This window comes from Loxodonta africana, chromosome 24 (genome assembly GCF_030014295.1).
Source record: "Loxodonta africana isolate mLoxAfr1 chromosome 24, mLoxAfr1.hap2, whole genome shotgun sequence".
NCBI classification, from domain to species: Eukaryota; Metazoa; Chordata; class Mammalia; order Proboscidea; family Elephantidae; genus Loxodonta; species Loxodonta africana.
The window spans coordinates 33,797,028-33,824,198 of NC_087365.1; the positions used below are offsets into that span (position 1 = coordinate 33,797,028).

General features: G+C 44.4%; 2 protein-coding genes across 3 annotated transcripts in view; both read left to right on the forward strand.

The window, feature by feature from the left end:
• Positions 1–26,509, forward strand: part of ITCH (itchy E3 ubiquitin protein ligase) — a 151,890-nt gene extending 125,381 nt beyond the window's left edge. For both annotated transcript variants that reach the window (XM_003411667.4, XM_023550161.2), the window contains 2 exons: positions 11,269–11,344; positions 26,147–26,509. The gene's annotated coding sequence lies outside the window, so the exon portion shown is untranslated. The remainder of the gene's footprint in view (positions 1–11,268; positions 11,345–26,146) is intronic.
• DYNLRB1 (dynein light chain roadblock-type 1) overlaps positions 1–26,509 on the forward strand; it is a 30,315-nt gene extending 3,806 nt beyond the window's left edge. Inside the window, exons 2-4 of the mRNA XM_003411668.4 lie at positions 11,269–11,344; positions 19,635–19,802; positions 26,147–26,509. Coding sequence (XP_003411716.1) covers positions 11,269–11,344; positions 19,635–19,802; positions 26,147–26,190 — 288 coding nt within the window. The 3' untranslated portion in view covers positions 26,191–26,509. The remainder of the gene's footprint in view (positions 1–11,268; positions 11,345–19,634; positions 19,803–26,146) is intronic.
• Positions 26,510–27,171: the final 662 nt, after the last annotated feature.

Sequence of the window (27,171 nt, forward strand, 5' to 3'; positions counted from 1 at the left end):
TTTTAGCCATTCTAGTGGGAATGAAACGGTATCTCATTGTGGTTTTGATTTGCATTTCTCTGAGCATCATGACACAGCATCTTTTCATGTGTTTGGTGGCCATTTGAATGTCCTCTTTGGTGAAATGCCTATTCAAGTCCTTTGCCCATCTTATGTCTGGGTTATTTGTCTTTTTGTTGTTCAGTTTTCAAAGTTTTATGTATATTTTGGTTATTCTTGTCAGATGAATGGTTTCTGAAAATATTCTCCCAGATGGTAGCTTATCTTTTCACTTTTTTGGTAAAATCTTTGATGAACAAAATTTTTACGAAGTCTCATTTATTGATTTTGTCTTTTGTTGTTTGTGCATTTGTTCTTATATTAGATAAACCATTGTTGAAAGCTATGCCTGACAGCATTGCCTCTGCATGTTCTTCTAAGAATTTTGTTTTTTATTTGCATATTTAGATCCTTAATCCATTTTGAATTTGTTTTTGTGTATGGTATGAGGCATGGATCCTGTTTCATTTTTCTGCATGTGTAAATCCAGTTTTCCCAGGACCATTTATTGAAGAGACTCTTCTTTCCCCATTGAATGGACCTAGCGCCCTCATCAAAAATCAGTTGACCGTAGATGGTCAGGTTTATTTCTGGACTCTCAATTTTTTTCCATTGATTTATGTATCTGTTGTTATACCAGTACCAGGCTGTTTTGATTACCATAGGTATGTAGTATGTTTTAAAATCAGGAAGTGTGGTTCCTCTCCTTCAACAGTGCTTTAGCTTGCCATTCCATATAAAATTGAGGATTGGTTTTTCTACTTCTGTGAAGAAGGCTGTTGTAATTTTGATAGAGATTGCATTGAATCTGTAGATTGCTTTGGGTAATACTGACATCTTAACAATATTAAGCCTTCCAATCCATGAACATGAAACATCTTCACGTTTATTTAAGTCTTCTTTAATCTATTTCAGCATGCTTTATAGTTTTCATTGTATAAATCCTTCACGTCCCTAGTTAGATTTATCCCTAGGTATTAAAAAAAAAAAAAATTTTTTTTTTTTTTATTCTCTTAGATGCTATTTGTAAATGAAATTGTTTCCCTAATTTCCCTTTCAGATTTCTCATTGCTAATGTATAGGAACCCAACTGATTTTTGTTTGTTGACCTTGTACTTTGCAACTTTGCTGAATTCTTCTATTAGCTTTAGAAGTTTTCTTATGGACTCTTTGGGATTTTCTGTATATAGGATCATATCAGCTGTAAATATAGATAATTTTACTTCGTTTTCTTTCAGACTTTTTTGATGCATAATCACATGTATGTAGGAACTGTTTATTACATATTAGTACACATTAAGTTTACTTCAGGCTATATGTATAGGTTTTGTTCTGCAACTTGCTGTGTTCATTTAAAAATATCAGACACTTTTCCATGTCATTATATACAGATTTACTTCATTCTTTTTAAGGACTGTATTGCAGTACATGAGCCTTGGTGGAACAGTGATTAAAATGCTTGACTGTTAAGCAAAAGGTTAGCAGTTTGAACCCAGCAGCCACTGCACAGGAGAAGGATGTGGCAGTCTGCTTTTGCAAAAGATTACAACCTTGGAAACGTTATGGGGAGTTCTGCTCAGCCCTGCTTATTGCAGTGTGTACATTTAGGTCATTTACAGTATTTTACTCCAGACAGTGCTTAACGACTGTTCTTGTCTTTTTTGTACTCATGCTAGTGTTTATGTAGGAAAAATTCCTTAAAGTGATACTTCTGGCATGCATATTTTACGTTTTGATAGAAATCGCCAAATTGTCCTTTAGAATGATGATATGAAATGCATCTCTAATTCTCATCCAGTTTTACTTCACTAAACAACAGCTATTTTCTTCTTTGTATGTTCTCCTTTGTTCACGTACATATTTTTCAGGGTGTACACAGTAAGTTTCTAATGTCTCAAAAACATTTAACTTTGTTGCTCTATTGTTTTCATGAAGAATGATTTTTAGTGACTACATAATAGTCCGTGACAGAGTTATATTATGATTTGCTTATACATTTGGGTTGTTTCCAGTTTTTCATTAGTAGCGATAATGCTGTGGTGAATGGCTGTGTATTTTTTTTTCCCCCCAAGTTACTGGATTATTTCCTTAGGATAAATTCTCAGGAAAAGAATTTCTGAGACAAAAGGATCTACATTTTTATGGCTCCTGCAATACGTTGTCCCAAAAAGTTGTACAAGCATACCTCAGAGATATTGTAGGTTTGGTCACAGACCACTGCAATAAAGCAAATATTGCAATAAAGTGAGTCACAAATATTTTGGTTTCCCAGGGCATATAAAAGTTATATTTACACTATCCTGTAGTCTGTTAAATGTGCAGTAGCATTATGTAAAAAAAAAAACCTACATATCTTAATTAAAAAATACTCTATTGCTAAAAAATGCTAACCGTCATCTGAGCCGTCAGTGAGTTGTAATCTTTTTGCTGATGGAGGGCCTTGGCTTGGTGTTGATGGATGCTGACTGATCGGGGTGGTAGTTGCTGAAGGTTGGCATGGCTGTGGCAGTTTCTTAAAATAAGACAACAATGAAGGTTGCAGCATCAATTGGCTCTTCCTTTCATGAACGATTTCTCTATAGCACGCGATGCTGTTTGATAGCATTTTACCCACAGTAGAACTTCTTTCAAAATTGGAGTCAGTCCTCTCAAACCTGCTGCTGCTTTATCAACTAAATTTATGAAATATTCTAAATCCCTTGTTGTCATTTCAACAGTGTTCCCAGCATCTTCTCCAGAGTAGATTCCATCTCAAGAAGCCACTTTCTTTGCTCATCCGTAAGAAGCAGCTCCTCATCGATTAAAGTTTTATCGTGAGGTGGCAGCAATTCAATCACATCTTCAGGCTCCACTTCTAATTCTAGTTCTCTGGCTGTTGCCACCACATCTGCAGTCACTTCCTCCACTGAAGTCTTGAACCACTAAAAGTCATCCGTGAGAATTGGAATCAATTTCTTTCAAACTCCTGTTAATGTTGATATTTTGACCTCCTCTCATGAACCACGAATGTTCTTAATGGCGTCTACAATGGCGAATCCCTTCCAGAAGGTTTGCAGTTTACTTTGCCCAGATTCAGCAGAGGAATCACTGTCTGTGGCATCTACAGCCTTAGGAAATGTATTTCTTAAATAATAAGACCTGAAAGTCAAAATTACTCCTTGATCCCTAGGCTGTAGAACGGGTGTTGTGTTAGCAGGCATGAAAACAACGCTGATCTCCTTGTAGATCTCCATCAGAGCTCTTGGGTGACCAGGGCCGTTGTCAATGAGCAGTAATATTTTGAAAGGAATCTTTTTTTTCTGAGCAGTAGGTGTCAACGGTGGACTTAAAATATTCAGTAAACCATGTTGTAAACGTACGTTCTGTCATCCAGGGTTTGTTGTTACATTTATAGAGCACAGGCAGAGTAGGTTTAGGATAATTCTTATGGGCCGTAGGATTTTCAGAACGGTAAATGAGCACTGGCTTCAACTTAAAGTCACTAGCTACTTTAGTGCCTAAAGAGAAAGTCAGCCTGTCCTTTGAAGGTTCAAAGCCAGGCGTTGACTTCTCCTCTCTAGCTATGAAAGCGATGGCATCTTCTTCAAATACAAGGCCGCTGCCTCTGTGTTTGAAACCTGCGGTTCAGCGGAGCCCCTTCATCAGTTACCTCAGCTAGAGCTTCTGGGTAACTTGCTGTGGCTTCTACATCAGCATTTGCTGCTTCACCTTGCTCTTTTATGTGACGGAGACGGCTTATTTCCTTAAACCTTGTGAGCCAACCTTTGCTAGCGTCAGACTTTCCTTCCGCAGCTTTCTCACCTCTCTCAGCTTAGAAAGAATTGAAGAAAGTTAGGGCCTTGCTCTGGATTAGGCTTTGGCTTAAGGGAATGTAGTGACTGGTTTGATTTTCTATCCAGACCACTAAAACTTTCTCCATATCAGCAATAAGGCTCTTTCGTCGTCTTATCATTTGTGTGTTCACTAGAGTAGCACTTTAATTTCCTTCAAGAATTTTTCCTTTGCATTCGCGACTTGGCTAACTGGCATTAAGAGGCCTAGCTTTCGACCTGTCTTAGATTTCAACATGCCTTCCTCACTAAGCTTAATCATTTCTGCCTTTTTATTTAAAGTGAGAAACATTTGACTTTTCCTTTCACTTGAACACTTTGAGACAACTGTAGGGTTATTAATTGGCCTAACTTCAGTATTGTGTCTCAGAGAATAGGTAGGCCCTAGGAGAGAGAGAGAGATGGGTAGAGCCGGTCAGTGGAGCAGTCAGAATACACACATTTATTGATTATGTACGCCGTCTTATATGGGCGTGGTTCGTGGCACCCCAAAACAATTACAATGGGAACATCAGAGATCACTGACCACAGATCACCACAGCAGATAAAATAATGGAAAAGTTTGAAATATTTTGAGATTACTAATTTGTAACATAGAGGCATGAAATGAGCACATGCTGTTGGAAAAATGGCGCTGATAGACTTGCTCAACGCAGGGTTGCCACGAACCTTCAATTTGTGGAAAACGTAATATTTATGAAGCACAATAAAATGAGGTATGCCTTTATTGCCCTTGTACCATAACACTGCCAGTATTTAAAAAAGATACCACAGAAATGCTATAATTTTTTCTTTTTTAATTTACAGGAAACTGAAAAATTTTCTATACGTTTGGAATTTCTCTTAGGTGTATTTTCTACTAGTGCCCTTTTTGCCCACTTACCTATTGGAGATTGCTGTTTTTCTTGTTCATTTTATGTGATGCTTTTGGAATTACTCTTTCATCACATTTAATGCAAATGCTTTTCTGTCCTATTTGATGATTTCTGTTTTGCATTAGTTTTACAAGTATTATGTTTAGTAGCCATATTGGTCACAGTTACTTCGTAAGTCATTTGCTTCAGATCGTTACTCTTCCTGCAGGAAGCCCGTAAATAATCCTTGAGTTTTATTGCTACTTGTTTTTCCATCTGTCACAGCATGCAGTTGGGAACTAGATAACTCAGAAGCTTTGCCTCCTTTCCTGATGCTGAGACACCAGTGTGAATAGTACTGAAGACCCAGGATGCTGAGGTTACCAGTTGGGTCCACTCTGGGAAAAGGAGAGGAAGTTGAGATGTGAGCTGGCCCTGTGGAGCTGCATATCTGGGACTAGTTGGCTAGAACTACAGGGATGACAGGCCTTGAGACTGAGATTGCCTGAGCAGGGTGCCTGAGAAGGACTGTCCTTTCGCATCCAGAGATGTCCTAGTTACAGCTTGTGGCTTTTTGGCAACATTTTATTTTCCCTTTCTTGGCTCCTTTAGGGCTAAGCTTCAGGTTTCTTTTAAGCAGTTTCTCCTGGATCCAGACAGGTAGTTGGAGCTCTGTACCACCTGGAGAGTCCTTCAGACCTCATAGCCCTGACTCACACAGGCCTGGCCCATCCTACAGGTTGGGGTCAGGTTCAAGAAGCTATTCTCTGGTCTTGCAGGAAAAAAAAATGTATTAAATCTGACTACATAAAAAATTTATACTTCTTGTTCGAATCCACCGTCCACTCCTTGGAAACCCTATGGGGCAGTTCTACTCTGTCCTGTAGGGTCACTATGAGTCAGAATTGATGGCAATGCGCTTGATCTGGGGTTTTTTTTGTTTGTTTGTTTGTTAGAAACATCAAAGTTAAATGAGAAGTAACTGGGGGAAGTATAATTTATATGATGGACAAAAGTCTAATATACCTAACATAAAGAGTGTTTGCAAATCAACAAGATTTGTAGAAAAATCAAAAGACTCAAGAGATGCAGCAGTCAATTAATCCCATTTCAACTTTACTAATGACTTTTAAAACTTAAAGAATGTTGAGTTTTAATTATTTTTTGCAAATTATCAGATTAGCAAATTCTCAAAAAACTTGGAAATACTGGTCATCTTTCTGTTGCTTGAACATGCCGAATTTGTTCCTACTTCACTGCCTTTGCTTTCCCTTGGTTACCTGGAGTGCTTTTCTTCCTCATTATTTATTTCTTGGCTTAAAGATAACCTCTGCAGATGTTGCTGACCACACTACCAAAGTAGCATTTCATCCCCCTAGCCCTGGCTCTGTACCCTCCGTGAATCTTGTTCGTTCACTCGTTTTTTGATGATCTCTTCCACCAGAATGTGAGTTCTCTGTGGGCAAGGACCTCATCATAGTATAGCCACTATAGCTGGGTCACTAGTATACCAAGCTCTTCTCTTGATCTGCTAAGTATCCTTGAACAAAACTCTCCTCCTTTCTGAACTTTAGTTTCCTCTTCTATAAATGGAGATCATATTAACCATGGAAGGTAAACGAGAGGTTCAAACAAGAGATGTGTCTGAAAGCATTCATCCCAGTGTCTGATCCACATAGGTACTGAGTAGATTAACATATACTTGTGTGTCCGCCGTTTGTTAGTTTATGCATGTTTACTTTTAAGCAGCCAGATCTCATTGGCTGGTTTTCATGAAATTTCCGAGCACCTAAACCCTAGCTTGGAAACCCTAGTGGCGTAGTGGTTAAGTGCTACAGCTGCTAACCAAGGAGTTGGCAGTTCACATCTGCCAGGCGCTCCTTGGAAACTCTATGGGGCAGTTCTACTCTGTCCTGTAGGATGGCTGTGAGTTGGAATCGACTCGATGGCAGTGGGTTTGGTTTTTGATTTTAAACCCTAGCTCTTTTTCACACTGGGTACTCTAAGGCCAAGTTGCCAAAATGCTGTTTATTCTTTATTTATTGAGCCTATCCTGGGCCATGTACTATGTCTGTGATGCTTCCGTGTACAGATGTGAAACTGACAGTTCTACTCCGTTGTGATAGGTGCTGTGAAGGTGAGGCTCTGTGGGTGCCCAGAAAAGGAGCAGGTGTTAGAGAAGGGTACCCACAGGAAGCTCATGAGCTGAGTCCAAAGAGGAGGGAGTTAGCCACACCAAGCAGTGAGTGAAGGAGAGAAGAATGCTTCCTCCAGAAGGAGGGAATAGCACATGCCAAGGCCGGGGCTGGAGCCCAGGGCTCACTGCAGGCTGTGTTGCCCCCCTACAGTCCATTTTCCACACAGCAGCCGGAGCGATCCTCTTGAAACATCATGTCATTCCTCACCTCAAAACCTGTCAGTGGCTTTCCATCTCATTCCCAGTAAACACCAAAATCATTATTGTGGTATACCAGGCCCACTATAGTCTAATCCTGGCTACCTCTATAACTTCACCACCCACCAGTCTTCCCCTTGCTCACTGCACTTCAGCTACATACACTATCTTGCTTTTCCTTGAACATGCCAGACACATTCCCACCTCAGGGCTTTTTATACTTGCTCTTCCTGATATCTGGAGCCCTGTCTCCAGAAATCCATGTGGCTGGCTCCTTCATTTCCTTCAGACATCTACTTAAATATCACTTAGTAAGGTCTTTCCTGACCACCTTATTTAAAATTGCCATCAGCTTCCTGAATACAACCAAAAGCTTCGAAGGCCAGATGAGCAGGAATGGAGGTCTGGGGACCATGGTTTCAGGGGACATCTAGGTCAATTGGTCTAACAAAATATATTAAGAAAATGTTCGGCATTCCACTTTGGTGAAAGACGTCTGGGGTCTTAAACACTAGCAAGCAGCCATCTAAGGTACATCAATTGGTCTCAACCCATCTGGAGCAAAGGAGACTGAAGAACACCAAAGACACAAGGTAAATATGAGCCCAAGAGACAGAAAGGGCCACATAAACCAGGGACTCCATCAGCCTGAGACCAGAAGCACTAGATGGTGCCCAGGTACCACCGATCACTGCCCTGACAGGGAACACAACAGAGAAGGAGAACAGTGGGATGCAGATCTTAAATTCTCATAAAAAGACCAGGCTTAATCGTCTGAGACCGGAAGGACCCTGACGGTCCTGGTCCCTGGACCCTTTGATGGCCCAAGATCGGAACCATTTGGAAACCAACTCTACATGTAGACAGGGATTGGCCTGGAGTATAAGATAGACAATGATGCTGGTGAGGAGTGAACTTCGTGGTTCAAGTAGCCACATGAGACTATGTGGACGACTCCTGTCTGGTGGTGAGACGAGAAGGAAGAGGGGGACAGGAGCTGACTGAATGGACACGGGAAACACAAGGTAGAGAGGAGGAAGGTGCTGTCTCCTTAAGGGGAGAGCAGCTGGGAGTGCATGGTGGGGTGTGTATGACTTTTTGTGAGAGACTGACTTGATTTGTAAACTTTCACTTAAAGCACAATAAATAAAATTGCCATCAGCCTCTGCATCCTAGATCCCCCTTTCCTACTATATCTGACGTTGACTTTACTTGGTTTTTTTTGGTGGTTTAATGTCTGACTGCCTCCCCCTGCCCTGGGAATGTCAGCTTCATAAGGGCAGGGGTTTTTGTTAGCATTCCCAGGTCTAAAACAGCATCTGGCACATAGGAGGTGCTCACATAGTTACTGAATGAAGAACAGTCTTTTGCAATTTCATCTTTTTCATTCCAGCCCCATCCTCCAACCTCTGGCAAATATTGTGGACCTAGTTTCTGACATCTTTGTTTTTGCTTTCTTTCCGCTTTTCTTCCTGGGTTGATTGCAGATTGTTTGATCTGTCCTATATTGTCATCCCAGTTATTTTTACCTATTCTTATAATGTTGAGTGTATCAGAGCTATGGCCCCCACACCCAAGACTTCTCTCTTGGATAGGTACAGAAAGGAGTTTTTAAAAAAGTAAATAGAAATGATATTTTCAAAAAGAAATAAACATTTTTAAATAGAAACAATATATTAAACAGACCTTTTTTGAAAAAAAGAAAACCTTATCTCTAATTTCCTGCTCTTAATGTGGTTTTTTTTTTCATAATCTCATCTAGCCCTCTTGTTTTCACACAGTTTCAGTCATCAGACTCTATTTTTACGTTCTCCTGTTTTCACTGGTTATGAACCCTTCCTGTTACAGCTTGAGTTAATCATCGTTGTTCATGTATGCATCGTACTCCTGTGAGTGGATGTTCCATAGTTACTTGGCCTTTTCCCTGAGTGTTGGGAGTTTTTAGTTCTTTCTTCCTTTTGATGTTGCAGATGTCAGCGTGTTTGTCCTTTTCATTGTTTTGGATTATTTGCTTAGGATGAATTTCAAGGAGGGGATGTATAGTATTGACCACTGCCCTCTTTACCTCTCAGCCCCCATCCCCAGAATAGCACTTGACACATAGTAGGAGCTAAGTGAAAGTCTGTTGAATGAATTATCTCATTCACGTCTCACCCACTGTATTATACTCTCACATCTACAAGCCTGGCCTGCCCAGGCTGCAGATTTTGAAAGTGCCAGACTATTTGCCATTTTGTAGGAGAAACCTGTTTGCCCTTCCCTGCTCTGCTAGAGATTATAACCTAGGAAATCCTATGGGGCAGTTCTCCTCTGTCATATAGGGACCTGTCTTAGTCATGTAGTGCTACTGTAACAGGTACCACAGATGGATGGCTTTAACAAAGAGAAATTTATTCTCTCACAGTCTAGTAGGTTACAAGTCTAAATTCAGGGCCTCAGCTCCAGGGAAGGCTTTCTCTGTCAGTGCTGGAGGAAGGTCTTTGTCCTCAGTCTTCCCCTGGTCGAGGAGCTTCTCAGGCACAGGGACCCCAGGGCCAAAGCACATGCTCTGCTCCCAGTGCTGTTTTCTTGGTGGTATGAGGTCCCCTACTCTCTGTTTGCTTCCCTGTCCTTTTATCTCTTGAGAGATAAAAGATGGTGCAGGCCACACCCCAGGGAAACTATGTCTGATCAGGAAGGTGACCTAAGTAAGGGTGGTGTTACAATCCCACCCTAGTCTTCTTAACATAAAATTACAATCACAAAATGGAGGACAGCCACACTGTACTAGGAATCATGGCCTAACCAAGTTGACACACACATTTTTGGGGGCATGTAATTCAATCTATGACAGGTTCCTATAAGTAGGAATCAACTTGACAACACACAACAACAACCAGCATTTGACAGTATTCTTACATCACTGGGGAATGGGTGGTGGTGACTGGATTGTCAGCCTTGTGCCCTCCAGGAAAAACAATTCATTGTGCCATATCTACCCACTGTTTAGGAGTCCCTCCCCCTGGGTCAACTCATTAGTAGCCCCTGGGGGTGGGGAACCACTTTTGGTGAACAGAGCCTCTGTTCCCAATGGAGTCTGACTCTCAGCCTTTGAGGAGCTTCTGGCTGGATTCTGGGCCAATCTAGAGGGGGCCTTCCTGAACAAGCAAACTTCAAGGCCAGTTTCCATCCATAGAAGGGGTTAGGCCTATTTCAGTTAAACAGCTATTTGTTGAGCCCCTACTCTGCAGACCACTGTGGAGGCTGTAACACAGTACCTAATACATGTCCCAGAGAGTGCAGCCAAGGTTCGGGGAGTCAGAGGTGAACAGAAATTCCATTGAGTTGGAGATCTGTAAAGGCTTCATGGAGGAGGCGATGTCTTATATAGTATAGAAGAATGTGTTACATTTCAGTAGAGAAGAGGCCTTGTACGGTATGAAAGATATGGGGCAGGGAAGTCTGGACATGTGGATGGAGAATGGCGGGAAATATAACAGGTAACGTAGAAGGCCTTGTGTGGCAGGGTGAGGAACCCAAACATCTGATTGTCGCCTCTGTTTACAAATTCCATGTTTCAGAGTATCCCACACTGATTAGTTTCTGGAAAATCAGGATTCTCAGCCCCTTCCCAAGGCACATTTCCTGGGGCTGCATGCCATGTGTCACAGTATCTCAGATACCAGCTTATTAATTCATTGAGTCTGTCCTCATGAGGTCATTTTGCTTCCTTTGGAATGTTTTCAGTTGTGCTGTTTGGGCCATGAATGACAAAGTGTCTCCTTCATGTTAGACAATGTTTGGAATTTTTTTCAAATCATCGGAGTTCTGTCCACCAACTGTACCAAATGTGAATCGTGAATATGTATATACTCCTAGGAATGGTATTTATATTCTGCTCCCAAATAGTTGGAGGGAGCGTTTAACAGTGCCTGGTGGGCTTGGGCCTAGACCACCACCCCTACCCTATGCTGGAGGTATAAGCAGATGTTTTAGGTGCTGGTGGTGATGTAGGGACCACTTCAAACAACGCTTGGAAGCTTTGAGGAGTTGTTAGGTGACTGGGTGTTGTTTATTGTTCGAAGATAAATGTGCGATTCATCTGGCTGGGGTATTAGGGACTTAATCCAGCCTACCTGGCCCTTGCTAACCTTGGTCTGGTTCTCTGCAGGCAGAGGTGGAAGAAACCCTGAAGAGACTTCAGAGCCAGAAGGGCGTACAAGGAATCATTGTGGTGAACACAGAAGGTATGCCCTCCCTCTGGTCCTTCCTGCAAGGGTCATGCCCCCAGAAAACAGCCCAAACACAGCATGACACTTGCCGTTTACTTGGCCCTTCAAGTACCTGATTACTTTTTTTTTTTTTTCTTTATTTCCGGTGCTCTAGCACTATTATTGGAATTCTGAATTTTCAAAAGGAAAAATTTACTCAGCCCCACTGATCTGACAAATCACATATTTCAATTACTTTGTGCTTTCAGCCCTTGTCTAGACATGTTTTCTCATGGTCATTTTCAGAGTTGTTACTCTTGTTTATGTTTACACAAGCCTTTTTTAAAACAATGTTTCATGGTTTACATAAGCAAATTTTTTAACTGCAAGTATATTTATTGTATATACATAAAACCAAACCTGTTGCTGTCAAGTCAATTTTGACTCATACTGACGCTACAGGACAGAGTAGAACTGCCCCATAGAGTTTCCAAGGAGCGGCTGGTGAATTTGAATTGCTGACCTTTTGATTAGCACCTGAGCTCTTAACCACCATGCCACCAGGGCTCCTTATTATATATAAAAAAATTTATGTATATTTACATATATATTTATTAACTACTCCCCATTTATGTCATTTTTGCAAGGTACTACTGTAGTTAACTTCTTTGTGCCTATAGCTCATCCGTCTTCTGAGGGGTTATTTCAGTTACTTATTTTAGTATAAGTACTAAATATTCCCGAACTGCACTTGACATCATGAAGAACGAAGCTAACATCTGTGTTCGTTCCTTGAAACACCATGTTGTCTCCATTTTGCAATGGAAAAAACTGAGCCTAGAAATTTAATTGATTCACCTGGGTCTCAGAGCCAAGATTTAAATCTCAGTCTGTCTGAGTGCAAACTTGTCTTCTTTATCCCACACTGTGCTGTAAAGGAGCAAAGTGTGCCTGCTGGTCTGTGGCCCTAGACCCTGGCACTCCAGGCTGCAGTTAAGAGCAAGGGCTCTGGAATCCAGCAGTCCTGAGTTTGAATCCTGGCTCCACTCCTGACTAGAGTGTGACCTTGAACAAGTCACTTAATTCTGTAAATGTGAATAAAAATTAGATCTCCCTTATAGAGTTGTAAAAATTAACTGAAAACGAACAACATAAAGCATTTTGCACAGGACCTAATACACAGTAAGTGCTCAGTACAGATTAGCGGCTGCTCCTATTGTCATTATTGTCTCCATCACTTCTGAGCTCTGAGCACTTGTTTACATAAAGCCATTCTCCCGGTCACCTTCTCTCCTTGGGTTGTGGGGAACTCACACGCTTCATGCCTCTAGGCCACAGTGTTTCCCACATTTATCCATTCATTAGAATCACTTAGGGTTCTAAACATACAGCTTTCTAGGCCTTTCTCTAGAAAGTCTGACTTATTAAGCCTAAGGTTAGACCCAGGAATAACCCTCCTGTTCACCTCGTATCCCAGGGTGCTTACTTGTTCTATTGAATCTTCTTGCCTTAGCTCTTGCTTTTACTTCTGCCTTGCGTGTTTTCTCCTCTCTACTGATCCAGATGTTACCTGCCCTTCAAGGTCCCCTTGGGTGCCCCTCCTTTAGGAAGCTAGGCCCTTGATATTTAATCTTCATAACTCATTTTATTGACAAGGAAATTGAAGACTCATAGAAGTAATGTGTCCCATATTGGATTGTGCCCAGCCAGAGGGTCTTCTCTCCCAGGCTGGGTTATGATTAGCCCTCTGAATGGAGGTGATAATGACATTAACTGTGCACCTGCCATGTGCCTGGTGCTCCACTGGTCATGTCTGATTTCTAGTTCAGTACCACTGCCCTGTAGACATTGGTGCCATTAGCTTTACAGACATAGCTGCAGATATCCTCAGAGGTCAGGGCCATGCCCAGAGTCATTCAGTTCCCCCAGTTCTCTAGCCCCGTGTATTTGGTCAGTTCTGATTTACCCCGTGCTCTAAAAGAGCCTCTGTGTATGGGTATGTTGGTATTCTAGGCCTTGTTTAGAAAGGCAGGATTCTCAACAGTACGTGCTTAAGTGGAGCAGGATAAAAGTCCCCAAAGGCAACAAAGTAGAGTTGGCATGTCCTTGGTTAAAATGTCGTTTGTAACCTGCCAGAGCCTGGGCTAGCCAGAGCGGCAGAGCATGCTCCCAGCTTTGTCAGACCCTCATTTAGCCACGTGACCATTGCATTTAAAGGAGGCAAGAGGTTATAGGCCCTCAGGACACAGTGGAAGGTAGGAGCAGGCCCCCAGCTCAGGTCTGATACTGACCAACTGGGTGACCTGGGCCAAGTCCCCTCCCTTCTTCAGGTCTCAGCAGCCCTGAGTGGAGTGGTTGGTCCAGGTGATCTCTTTTGGGCACTTTTTGCTCCAAAACTCAAAAAACTGTGTGTCACTTAGACAGAGGGTTTCTTGGCTCAGCATTTGGACCCCAGGAGTGACTGCCCCAGGCCCCTAGGCTTCCACCAGTCAGTACTGGCAAGCTACAAGCCTTCATTCTTGCCTTAAAACTGCCTCTGAAGTTGAGCTCTTTCATTCAGAAATCTAGCCGAACTGCTTACCTTTTGGATACTGATGAGCCTGCTGAGCACTTCTCTTTGGGTACTAACGAGGCAGTGTAGCACAGTGGCTGAAAGGACAGAATGCCAAACCAGGCTGCCTGGCTCTGCTGCTTACTGGCTGCATGACCTTGGGCAAGTCACTTAACTACTGTTCCAGTTTCCTCATTTGTAACATGTGATTAATACTACACTTCCTCGAAGGGAAGCTTTTAGAACAGTGCCTGGCGCATGTTATTGTTGTCAGGTGCTGTCAGGTTGGTTCCAACTCACAGCAACCCTGTATACAACAGAACGAAATACTGCCCAGTCTGGCGCCATCTTCACAGTTGGTGTTATGCTTGAGCCCATTGTTGCACCCACTGTTGTCAATCCATTTACTGGTGCACAGTAAATGCCATATAAGTGTTAACAATTGTGTGTGTGTGTTTTATGTACTTTTAATTTGTAACCCGTTCACAGAGCTCCTCCTTTGGTCTCTCCTTTACATTTCCCACAGTGACCCTGCAAGGCAGGGAAGTTTGCCCATTTTTCAGGTGAGGAACCTGAGGCTGAGAGAGATGAGGTGGCCTTCCCAAGGTCACCCAGCTATGGAGAGAGGTAGTCAGAACACAGATTTTAGGTTGTTTACTCTTCCCACTGCTCCATGGGGCCTTTAAGCCCTCTGTTGTTGTTGTGTGCTGTCGAGTCAATTCTGACTTCTAACAGCCCCATGTGGCAAAGTAGAAACTGTCCTATAGCGTTTCCTAGGTTGTAGTCTTTATGGGAACAGGTCGCCAGGTCTTTTCTCCTGTGGAGCCACTTGTGGGTTTGAACCTCCGACCCTTCAGTTAGCAGCCGAGTGCTTAAACTATTGCACCACCAGGGCTCTTCTAGAAGCTTCAATTAAAGATGATTGTTTAGAGATGCTCGTATTAGGGATCTCTCTTATCTCATCCCTGGTGGCACAGTGGTTAAGGCTACGGCTGCTAACCAGAAGGTCGGCAGCTCGAATCTACCAGGCACCCCCTGGAAATTCTATGGAGCCATTCTACTCTGTCCTACAGGGTCACTAGGAGTCAGAATTGACTCGGTGGCAACGGGTTTGGTTTTTTTTTTTTTTGATCTTATCTAGGATTTTCCCACCCCATGATTTGGCTCAGATGTCTCTTCCTTCAGGATGCCATCCCTGACCACCCAGCCTCAGAATGATTGCTCCCACCTCTGAACCCATGACACATCCTTGTCCCAGTCACTTACCAACCACCTGCCACCACCTCTTGCCTTAGCCAGATTCAACTGGTATTTCATAATAAAAGTTTGAGTTTAAGCAACTCTGCCAAGAAGTTAAGGAACATTTGATTCTATTTATCTCTGTCCAGACCCTTGCCACCCTCTGCTGCTACCCACATATGGAAAAAAGTGTAAGCGCTAAAGGGTAGGGATTTGTTTGTTTGTGTTCACTGGTGCAGTGGTTAAAAGCTTGGCAGCTAACCAAGAGGTTAGCCGTTGGAATTCACCAGCGGCTCTTTGGAAACCCTATGGGGCAATTCTGTACTTTCCTGTAGGGTCGCTATGAGTTGGAATCAACTCTACAGCAACGGGCTTGGCTTTTTTTTACTGTATCCCCAGGACCTAGAACAGTGTTGGCACATAGTTGGTGCTTAATAAATATCTGTTAAATTTTTTAACATTTTTTTGACTGAAGCAGCAGGGTATGGTGGGAGGACCTTGGCTACACAACCCTGGGTTAGAAATCATGTGTGCCGGTGACCAGCCACTTCTCTGTGGACTGCACATTCCCCACCTGTGACAACAGAGGCTTAAATTAGGTGTCCTAATCATTAGACCATCTGTGTGACCTCCAGCTCTGGCTTCCTGTGAATCTGGAATTGATCTCTTACTCTTGTTTGAAATTTTCCCCAGTTTTGGTCCTTGCCCCACCTCCATGTTTTGTTTTTAGAGGGAGCCAACAAATGGCTGGTTTGTTTCCTCTACGTACCCTTCCCACCTGGTAGAAATGTGATCAAACTCACGCCAGTATTTGTCTGAACTACTGAAAGTAACTCTGTGACCACTGACTTATCAATAGCTTATTGTAGTCCCTAAAGACACTGCTGGCTCTCAGGGAGCTTACAGATGATGATCACTTTCCTTAAGGTGTGATATATCAGGAGGCGGAGACCTGAGGGACCAGTGGGAGTCATGACTGACTAGGGGAAGAAAGAAATATTCCAGGCAGAGGGACCTGAAAGAAGGCGGCTTTGTGTATAAGCAGTCAAGGTGTTTGATCACTCAAGCCTTGAGATTGCTAAGTCTGTTACCATCAGAGCCCAAAGGTGAGCTGAGGGGAGAGTTACCTGCCAAATGTCAGGACAGCCAGTCCAGGGTCCTGTCCCATCTGGGCTCTTGTCCTTGCCCTCAGCAGGAGGGCCCTGTGTTATCGAGGCCATTTCAGGTACAGGAATGTCCCCTTAGGTTATCTGGGGAATGGGATTTTTTGTGTAGGTGATGTTGCTAACAAACTAACAATTAAGTGCTCTTTGCTGAACATCCATATGCATTATGGATGTTCAGCAAAGAGCAGCGCGGGCAGTGGTAGCTCAGAGGTAGAATTCTTGCCTTCCATACAGGAGACCCAGGTTCCCAGTCTGTCGGTGGAGGCTTGTGTGTTGCTATGATGCTGAACAGGTTTCAGGGGAGCTTCCAGTCTAAGACAGAGATTACAAAGAAAGGCCTCCTGATCTACTTACGAAAAATCAGGCAGTGAAAACCTATGGGTCACAATGGTCCAATCTGCAACTGATGATGGCAAGGGCACAAGGCCAGGCAGCATTTTGTTCTGTTGCACATGGGGTTGCCATGACTTGGGGCCTACAACAGTCTTTACAGCAGCATTTTGAAGCTGCTGTTTACAGATTAGGAAATGAGAAAATGGAGGCTTAAAAGACCCACTGCTTATTTTAGGTGAAGGGAAGAACAACACACAATACAGGGGAAGTCAGCACAACTAGACTAAACCAAAAGAGTGTTTCCTGAATACAACCAAACACTTCAAGGGAAAGAGTAGTGGGGCGGGGGTCTGGGGGCCATGGTTTCAGGGGCCATCTAAGTCAATTGGCATAACAAAGTTTATTAAGAAAATGTTCTGAACCCCTGAGGGAGCAGGAGATCAGTGGGATGCAGACCCCAAATTCTCATAAAAAGACCATACTTAATGGTCTGACTGAGACTAGAGGAATCCTGGCGGTCATGGTCCCCAAACCTTCTGTTGGCACAGGACGGGAACCATTCCCGAAGACAACTCATCAGACATGGAAGGGACTGGACAGTGGGTAGGAGAGAGATGCTGACGAAGAATGAGCTAATTATATCAGGTGGACACTTGAGACTGTGTTGGCATCTCCTGTCTAGAGGGGGGATGGGAGGATAGAGTGAGTTGGAAGCTGGCAAAATTGTCACGAAAGGAGAGACTGGAAGGGCTGACTCATTGGGGGAGAGCAAGTGGGAGTACGGAGTAAGGTGTATATAAACTTATATGTGACAGTCTGACTTGATTTGTAAACGTTCACTTGAAGCTCAATAAAAGTTAATAAAAAAAAAAGCAGAAAAAAAAAAGTTAAAAAAATGTTCTGCATCCCACTTTGGTGAGTGGAGTCTGGGGTCCTAAAAGCTAGTAACCAACCATGTAAGATGCTTCAACTCGTCCCAACCCATCTGGAGCAAAGGAGAATGAAGAACACCAAAGACACAAGGAAAAAATGAGCCCAAGAGAAAGGAAGGGCCACATAAACCAGAGACTCCGTCAGCCTGAGACCAGAAGAACTAGATGGTGGTGCCTGGCTACCACCAGTGACTGCCCTGACAGGGAACACAGTAGAGAACCCCTGAGGGAGCAGGAGAAAAGTGGGGTATAGAACTCAAATTCACAGAAAAAGACGACTTAATGGTCTAAGACTGGAGGGACCCCAGAAGACATGGCCCCGGAGTGTCTGTTAGCCCCAAACTAAAACCATTCCTGAAGCCAACTCTTCAGACCAAGATTAGACTAGACTGTAAGACATAAAATGATACTGGTGAGGAGTGTGCTTCTTAGTTCAAACAGACACAAAACTAAGTGGGCAGCTCCTGTCCAGAGGTGAGATGAGAAGGCAGAGGGGGACAGGAGCTGGTTGAATGAACATGGGAAATACAGGGTGGAGAGAAGGAGTATGCTGTCACATTGTAGGGAGAGCAACTAGGGTCACATAACAATGTGTGTATGAATTTTTGTATGAGAAACTGACTTGAATTGTAAAACCCACTGCCATCCAGTTGATTCTGACTCATAAAGGTTAAATCGCTTGCTTAAGGCCACATAGCCATTGATGGCCAGAGCTGGGGTGTAAACCCAGGTCATCAAGTTTCAGAGCTCTTACTCTTTAATCGTAACCCCAATTATAGAAAGAGAACAATGGACACACAGCTTATACTGCCATCCTCAGGAAGGTACAGCTATAGAGTGAGGCTTCATGGGGCCCTGGTGTACCTATTGTTGCCATCTGGCACTCAGTACCAGCCCTGGTGATATGGTCACCTTGTCCCTTAAAGATGAGTGGCCACTATGACCCATTCTCATGACTTGGCTCACACCAGCCTGACTGATTTCAGCTGCTTCTACGACCTCTGTGTCCCCCTCTTCTGCCCACTCCTGTGTTTCTGATGTCCTAAGAAGGCTGGGTTAGTTTCTTGCCACCCACTGAGTAGGCCTGAGGATGACTGCATTGCTGATCAATCGTGGGCTAGATTATCAGGGCCTGGGCCCAAAACCTGGCCTCTTACTTCTGAGGAGCTGTGTGTACCACGTTCTTCACAAGTGAATGTCAGCTGGTTGGCTCTTGTGACCTCGTGGATGGAGCCTAGTGCTGATGTGTCATGGCTGATTCAAAGGCACCCTGATCACTCAGTTGTGGTGAGGGGTGGCTCAAGTTGGGCCACATTCCTCACCTCCATGACAATAGGCATAGTCCACAGAGCGAGGTCCATTTAATAGATTATCTCAGGAAAACAATCCTCAAAACAGAAAAGGCTTGATGCACAATAATGTTCATTGCAGTTAATTACACTAGTAAAAAAAAAAATTCAGTAGGGGAATGTCCAATAGTAACTCTGTAGAATGTCCACTTAGTGGGATCTCTGATCTCTGAAGCCAGAAGCAGTGCTGTTTACCAAGAGTTCATACAGACACGGAAACATTAATTTGGGGGTATATCGTGTATTTTTGGTGTGCTTAAATGGGCCCTAAGTTTCCTTTGGGTGGAAAATGGAGCAAAACACTAGTGATGGTCATGTTTTTGGCACAAGCTGACAGTTTTTTTTCTTCCTGCTTTTCAGTACCTACGGATTTGTAAGAGCTGTCCTCCTAGTCCAGGTTCTAAGCTTTGTGGAATCATAATCCTCCTTTTTATTCCTGGAAACCAGTTAAGGCAGGAGCCCTGTGAAAGGAGCCCAGCAGTCGAGCTTGCATTCGAATCCTCACCCCACTGTTTATCTACTGCGTGGCCTTAGGCAGGTCACCTCACCCATGGCCTCATTAGTAAATGAAGATGGTGAAGTAGTTCAGGAGACTGGCGCTGACATACATCAAGGGCTGACACAGTAAGCCCTCAGTACGGTGTCACTGAGTGTTACTGCCAGTCTGATACTGTAGAATTAGGGGAAGTGGGGTTGGGAGCTCAGCAGAAAGGGGCCCCAATGTTCCCACCTGGTCTCTGTTTGCTCTCCCCTCAGGCATTCCCATCAAGAGCACCATGGACAATTCCACTACCACACAGTACGCCAACCTCATGCACAACTTCATCTTGAAGGCACGGAGCACCGTGCGTGAAATTGACCCCCAGAATGACCTCACCTTCCTTCGAATTCGCTCCAAGAAAAATGAAATTATGGTTGCACCAGGTAAGGAGTCTCCCATGTCTCCACTCACAGGAAGACCCTTCCAGCAGATTCTCTGTAGCTTATCAGGAAAACAGTCCATTGGAGCCTCCAGAGGTTCCACAGAAAGAGCTGAAGAATTGAAGGGACCATCGATTGCCTCACTGCCTGGCCAGTCTCCTGCTGGCAGCTCCTGACAAACACTCATTCACAGGGACTCTAGGCCACACAAGGGAATCATGGTCTCATGAGGGAGGTAGACACTTCAGCTTAACAGTGTAACCCTTGCCTCGATAGAGGAAAATACCAGGGGCACTTGGGAACATAGGGGAAGGTGTGATTAGGCGTGCCTGGGGTTTTCAGAAAGATTTCCCGGGAAAGGTGACATTTGAGCTGAGTCTTGAAGGCGCATGAAACAGTGTGAGCAAGGTGGAGGGATAGGAGAGCCACATTTGGAGGAAATATAACTCTGTGGTTCTGAACCAAGGTGCAAAGCAAAAAACACTACATATGTAGTCGTTATCCTTGGAAAAAAATTTTTTTTAATTGTGCTTTAGGTGAAAGTTTACAGCTCAAGTTAATTTCTCATACAAAAATTTACACACGTATTATGTGAAACTAGTTGCAATTCCTAAAATGTGGCATCCACTCCTCCTTTCTACCTCAGGTCTCCTGTGTTACTTCAGCCAGCTCCGGTCCCTTCCTACCTTCTCATCCTGCTTCCGGACAGGAGCTTCCCATTTGGTCTTGTGTATCTGCTTTAACTATGAAGCACACTCTTCACGAGCTTTATTTTATGTTTTATAGTCCGGTCCAGTCTTTGTCTAAAGAGTGGGCTTTGGAAATGGTTTTAGTTCTGGGTTAAAAGAGTATTAAGAGGCCATGGCTTTGGGGGTTCCTCCAGTCTCAGTCAGACCATTAAGTGTGGTCTTTTTACTTAAATTTGAGGCCTGCTGCACACTTTTCTCCTGCTCTGTTAGGGACTCTCTGTTGTGTTCCCTGCCAGGGCGTCATGGGTGGTAGCTGGGCACCATCTAGTTCTTCCGGTCTCAGGCTGATGAAGTCTCTGGTTTATGTGGCCCTTTTGTCTCTTGCGCTAGTATTTTCCTTGTGTCTTGGTGGTCTTCATTCCCCTTTGCTCCGAGTGGGCTGGGACCAATTGATGCGGCAGTTCGGATCTGCCAGGCGCTCCTTGGAAACTCTATGGGGCAGTTCCACTCTGTCCTATACGGTTGCTATGAGTCGGAATCGACTCAACGGCAGTGGGGTTTTTTGTTTAGATGGCCCCTTGGAAATTTTTTAATTTGTTCACTTATACAGTACAGTCCTGCCTCTTAAGCCAGTCCAACCAAGTTTTCCTCTAGCTTGAGAACCGATTGCTAGTGTTGCTTTACACGAAGCTCTTGGCTTGCGTTTGGGAGCTGTGTAGTACAAACACTGCCTCTAGGCCTTTGGATCATTCCCAGAATGATGAGAGGTCATCCACAGGACTGGGACCACAAGAGGGAACAGAAGGGCCACCTATTCTGCCCTGCCTCATCTCACATTCATGGCCTGGAAGGGTAGACAGACTTGCTAGGACTGTTTTTTGCATTGTTCCTTCTCTATCTCTCTCTCCTTCTTTGGCTGAACCATGTTGTTGAATTTGGGTAAGTAAAGTGTGCCCGTGACAATGCAGTTAGGCGTTGGACAGCTTGTCTAGGGCATCAGAATATGTGTAGGAAGGAGTGGGAGGTGAGACATTGGGTCCAATTTAGAAAAAGGGGGCCCCAAACACCACAGTCAGCTGTGTGCAGGCTTGATCCTGACAGCAGAGGTTTTTAGGGCAGGAGGTGATAGGATTGTGTTTACGGGCCAGATGAAGGAGGGCAGTGGGGAGGCTGGGACACTGATGCCCCTGGCTTGGCAACACAGATGGTAAGGAGGTTGGCTGCAGAGTTCTGAGATGAATTTGGAGGAGGAGATGGGGACCTCAGCCACTTCCAGCAGCAGGGCGACACTGGTTCTGTTCCCAGGGCTGCTGGGGCCCAGCCTGTCTGCTTAGAAGGATGCGAGAGAACCATAGAGCCGGTCTCAAGTGCCCACAGCCTGCCCGGACAAATCTCCACCTCCTAAAAGGCGGGCAAGGAATGGTTCCTCTACACACCCTGTGTGTGTGGCCTACGTGGGTGCTCAGAACATGCAGCAGGGACAAATCATGTGGTCTCCAAATCAGACAAACTGTGTCTCTTGGCTTAAAGCTTCAGCAAATGTCCTCTTTGGAACAGGAGAGTAATCTGAAAGCTCCTGGCCATTTATTTCTCAGCTCAGCAGCAAAGGCATCTCTGATTGGTCTTGAGGATCCACAGGGCATGCGAAGCCTGTGGGTGTGGCTGATGCCCTTGTCTGGGAGATCAGAAACTCCCGAGTTAGAGGTTCTCCTCGGGAATTACAGCCCCAGAGACCCACCCCATAGCCTTATAAGTGGAGGCAAGAGTGAGGTGGCCAGACGCTTACCTGGGAAGCAGGGAGTGTGAGCTCTTCCCTCCCTCCATCCCACACCCTCACCACCCGCCCCCCATCTTGATATGCTGGCGGGGTGACATTTTGAGATTGCCTTAAAAAGAAGGAATGCGTGTTTTCTCTCAACACCCTTTCTCCTGTGCTCCAGCCACACTGTTGCCTCTCAGAGCCTCCAGAGTTAGACTTCTCCATCAGGGCCCTCCCAGGGCTCCCCTCTTTCCTTTTCACTTGGCTAACCAGCTTGCTTACCTGCTCCGTCTATGATTAAGTGTGCCTCCCCCAGAGAGGGGCCCCCTCATGACTCCCCCAGTCCATATGAGGTAGGGCCCCAACGTTCATAGTTCCTTGTGGCAGCCTGTCCTTCCCATAGTCATGGTTTGGAATTCTGTACGTACAGTTGATTCTTGTTATTTGCAGATTCTGTATTTGTGAATTTGTCTACTAGCTGAAATTCATCTGCAGCCTCCAAATCAGTATTCACAGTGTTTTCACAGCCATTCGTGGACATACACAAAGCGGCAGAAAATTTGACTGGCCTGACACACGTTCCCAGCTGAGGTGAACAAGGACACACTCTGCTTTCTTGTGTCAGCTCTCAGACTGTAAACAATTGTCATTTTTGTGGTGTATTTTAGTGTCACGTTTTGCACATTTTTGTGCTTTTTGTTGGTGATTTTGCTGTTTAAAATGGCCCCCAAACATAGTGCTAAGGTGCTGTGTTTTGTTCATAATGCAGGAAGTGGTGATGTGTCTTATGGAGAAAATAAGTGTGTTAGATAAGCTTCGTTCAGGCATGAGTTACAGTACCGCTGGTGTAAGTTCAGTGTTAGTATTTACAAGTGAGGAATGCTTAAATAAACACAGATAAAATAAGATTATGTACTGATGGGTTGATGAAAATGTGACTAGAGGCTTGGAGGAGCATAACCCTGTATTTCTCCTAGGAGAACTGGTTCGGTGTTCATACAGTATTCACTCTTTTATAGGATATAACTATCGTGAATAATGAGAATCAACTGTATTTATTTAAGTCTTTCTCCTCTACTAGACAGTAAGTTCCCTGAGGGCAGGGACTTGTCTCAGAGCTTTGCACCTAGTAGGTATTTAACAAATATTTGTTTAATGAATAAATGACTCTCTAAACCCCCTCCGTTGTTGATATCCCTTTGCTGAAGATCAGAGGTGGAGTCAGCAGTGGAGATGGGTCAAGGATTGTGTAGGGTCGAAACCAGTGGTTTGACACTTTGGATGTTCACTTTGATGTGGCCAAGTAAGAATACCAGTTTTGGGCCAGAACTCCTATGGGCAGGTACTACTGACCAGAGCCCCTGGGGCATTGGGGCAGGAGTGCCTTAGGATTTCCATGAAGCCCAGGCCCCACAGGGCAGGCAACGCCCCTTCCCCTAGTAGAACAGGCCTGGCTGCTGCCTGTTTAACACAAGTGTGAGCCACCTGGGAGCAGCCCTGCCAACGAAGGAGGTCCTCCCCCCCTTTCTGCCCTCCTCCTCTGGCTCTTCTGCACACTGAGAAGCAGCTTCCCAGGCCAAAAATACCATCAGAAGGTTTCAGACAGTTTGTCCACATATGTACCCAGTTTAACTCTTTCCTGGCCCAGAGCGGCCCACCTGAAGAGACTTGGTCTTCACTTAGTAATGTCACTGATACAAATCTGAGTTAACTCAGCATAAACTTTAACATGCTACCTTATCTCACAAAGCATCTGAAGTGGTATTACTGGATTTAGAGCTTGATAATTTGAAATAAAAAATACTAGTATTATTGATTGTATCTTTTTATCAGTGACTTTTACTAGTGATTTTTAAAAAATTTATGATGGCTGCTTAGCCATGAAACTAGTTTCTTCCCAGTTTCAATGGCCCATCATCATGGGAAGAACCACGCTTTAGACTTGAATCTGAGTAGACACAGAGCAGACATGGCCAAGGTCTTGCCATTTCTCTGGTGTTCAGCAGGGAGGAGGCATCAGGCTAGAGGCCAAACCCAGCTCCCACTACATGTCAGCAAGCCATTTAACTCTCTGAGCCTCAGAGTTCTCATTTGTAAAATGGGAAAACATTATACCTGCCTCAGAATCCTCGTGGTTTGAGAACTCATTGAGATAAACATGAGAAGTGGTCAGTCCAGTGCAGAGCACATGGAAGCCTTGATAAAGGTTTGTGGTTTTGAAGTTTAGGTGGGCAGAGCTGGAGCTTCCTGCTTCTCCAGTTTTCTGAGGGACATCAGGCTTACCTCTGAAATCCGCTGTGGCTTGAACTTCCTGTGATCTCGTGAAGGACATTCTGCCTTGCTACACAGGATCCCCAGGGCTGGAATCCACGCAGCTTTGGCCTCCTTCAACCTGGTGCCCTTGAAAATTCATCTAGGTCTGGAGGGCCAGAAGCTGAGCTTGCGACAGAAAATGACATTAACCCCAGACCAGTGGGGTCGAGGTTGGAATTCCTTCTTTGCCACTAACTAACTGGGTTTGCTTAGGGCTAGTGGCTCCCCCAGGAGCAGCAGCATCGGGCATCACCTGGGAACTTGTTAGAAATGCGGGTTATCAGGCCCCAACCCTCACTTACTCAGAAGCTCTGGGGTAGGTGTGTTTCAGCCAGCCCTGCAGGTGAGGAGCCCTGGTGGTGCAGTTGTTAAGCACTCAGCTAACTGAAAGGTCAGTGGTTCGAATTCATTAGCCCATCTCTGGGAAAAAGATGTGGCAGTCTGCTTCTGTAAAGATTTACAGTGTCGGAAACCCTGTGGGAAAGTTTTAATTTGTCCTTCATGGTCGCTATGAGTCTAATCCACTTGATGGCAACCAGCAACAGAGCCCTGGTGCCACAATGGTTGAGGTGCTCGGCTGCTAACCAAAAGTTTGGCAGTTCGAACCCACCAGGTGCTGCAAAGAAGAAAAGACCTGGTATTCTGTTCCTATAAAGATTACAGCCTAGAAGACCCTATGGGGCAGTTCTACTCTGTCCAGTAGGGTCACTATGAGTCAGAATTGACTGGACGCCACACAGCAACAGCAGGTGATTGGGATGCGTGCTGGAGTTTGAGACCCACTGCCTCGGGCAATTCATGTAACTCTGTGAACCTGTGATTCTCAACAGAGTAACACCATAGAGTACAGAACATCCGACTCACAACCCTGAGGCCTATTAAAAATTTGATGTACATAAAATGGTTTGTAATAACAAACAGGTACTACTTTGTGACGCCCATCAAAACATTATTATTAATTTATTATGTTAAAGATGTTTTAGTGTGTCTGGAAATGTTTAGTGTTTTTTACGCATGGAAAGGTACACTAACTATATACTAAGACAAACATTTGATGTTAGATACGAACTTTACCTAGCTTTAGGAACTGAACTTTCATAAGCTGGCAACTGCCTGTATCGGTATTGTGTGGTATTACTGCGAGGGCCTGCCCATGTAAGCCTCAGGGGTGCTGTTATTTCCAGTGGTTTCCAGCAAGCTGCACTTGCCTGAAACTCACAAGTTTATTTACTGTTTTCTTAGCAATTGGAAGCCTGGGCATTAATGCTTTTTATTGTGTTTAATGCTTTATTAATTTATTTGGCTTAAAAACAACAGAAATTTATTACCTCACGGTTCTGGAGGCTAGAAGTCTGAATTCAGAGTGTCAGCAGAGCCATGCTGTCTCTGAAGGCTCTCAGGGAAGATCCTCTCTTGCCTCTTCCTAGCTTCTGATAGTTCCTGGTAATCTTTGGCATTTCTTGGCTTCACTCCAGCCTCTGCCTCTGCTTTGTGTGATGGTTTTTATGTTTAATGACTTAGGATGTTTTCTTTTTCCCTCCTTTTACTTTCAGTGATTGGTTCTTTTTTGTTTTTCTCTTTTGCAGATAAAGACTATTTCCTGATTGTGATTCAGAATCCAACTGAATAAGCCCCTCCCTTGGCTCCCTGTGTTATTCCAAAGTTTAATGCCCCCAAGAAGAACATTAGTCACGCCAGCCCACGTGGGAATCACCTAAGAGCCCACTTGCACCAATCTGGTGACCAAGGGTGGGCTGGCCACTCCACCTCCCTCCAAAGGAATGCTCCAACCTCTCCCAAGTTCCTCCAGGAGGACCCACTCTGATGGCTTCTGGAATTTGGAGCAAGAGCTTGTGAGAAGCCACACCCACCTTCCTCCTGACCTTCAGTTCACTTGTCACCCTTGGAAAAGGCTGTTTTTCTTTAACTAAAAATAACCAAAATGCTTACTTACTCTCGCGTTGTATATTTAAATACTAGGTTGAAAGGGCCTCTTTTCCTGGGTAACCACGTAGTCTGACTACCTGCTGCCTGAGCCTGCTACAGAATTGGTGCCCTGGCTTCTAGTTCTCTTTCGCTAGACACCCCTTTTGTTATTCTCCACTCCCACCAATGTTTTGAAAGTTGGCCCCCCCCACCTCCCCCATTAAACTGCACTGGGGAAGGTCAAAGGGAATGACAGACATTGAAGACCCAGAGTGCACCACGTGTGTTACATCCTGTAGCTCCTGTCACCCTCACAGTACCCTCTGCAGCAGGGTGGTTAAGCCATCTTAGAGATGAGGAAAGCGGGGTCAAGGAGGGCTTGCCCAAGGTCTCGCAGCCAGGAGAGACAAAGCTCTGTCCTCTCACTCTGCCTTCCCCAGAAATCACGGCTGGTTCTGTGCACCTGAGTGAGTACATCCTGGACAAACGTCCACATTCCCTTACACTCGTCCATGGTTCTGAGCACAGACTGCCACCCAGCATCACTCCGGCGTTTCCTACCCAAAACCACATGTATTTTATTAGGTTTTTCTTACTGTCTTTTTACACAGGAAAGATTCAAAACTGTATAGCACAAACCTTGAAACCCCTTTTATTGTCCTTCCTTCCCCAGAAGCAGCTGCTG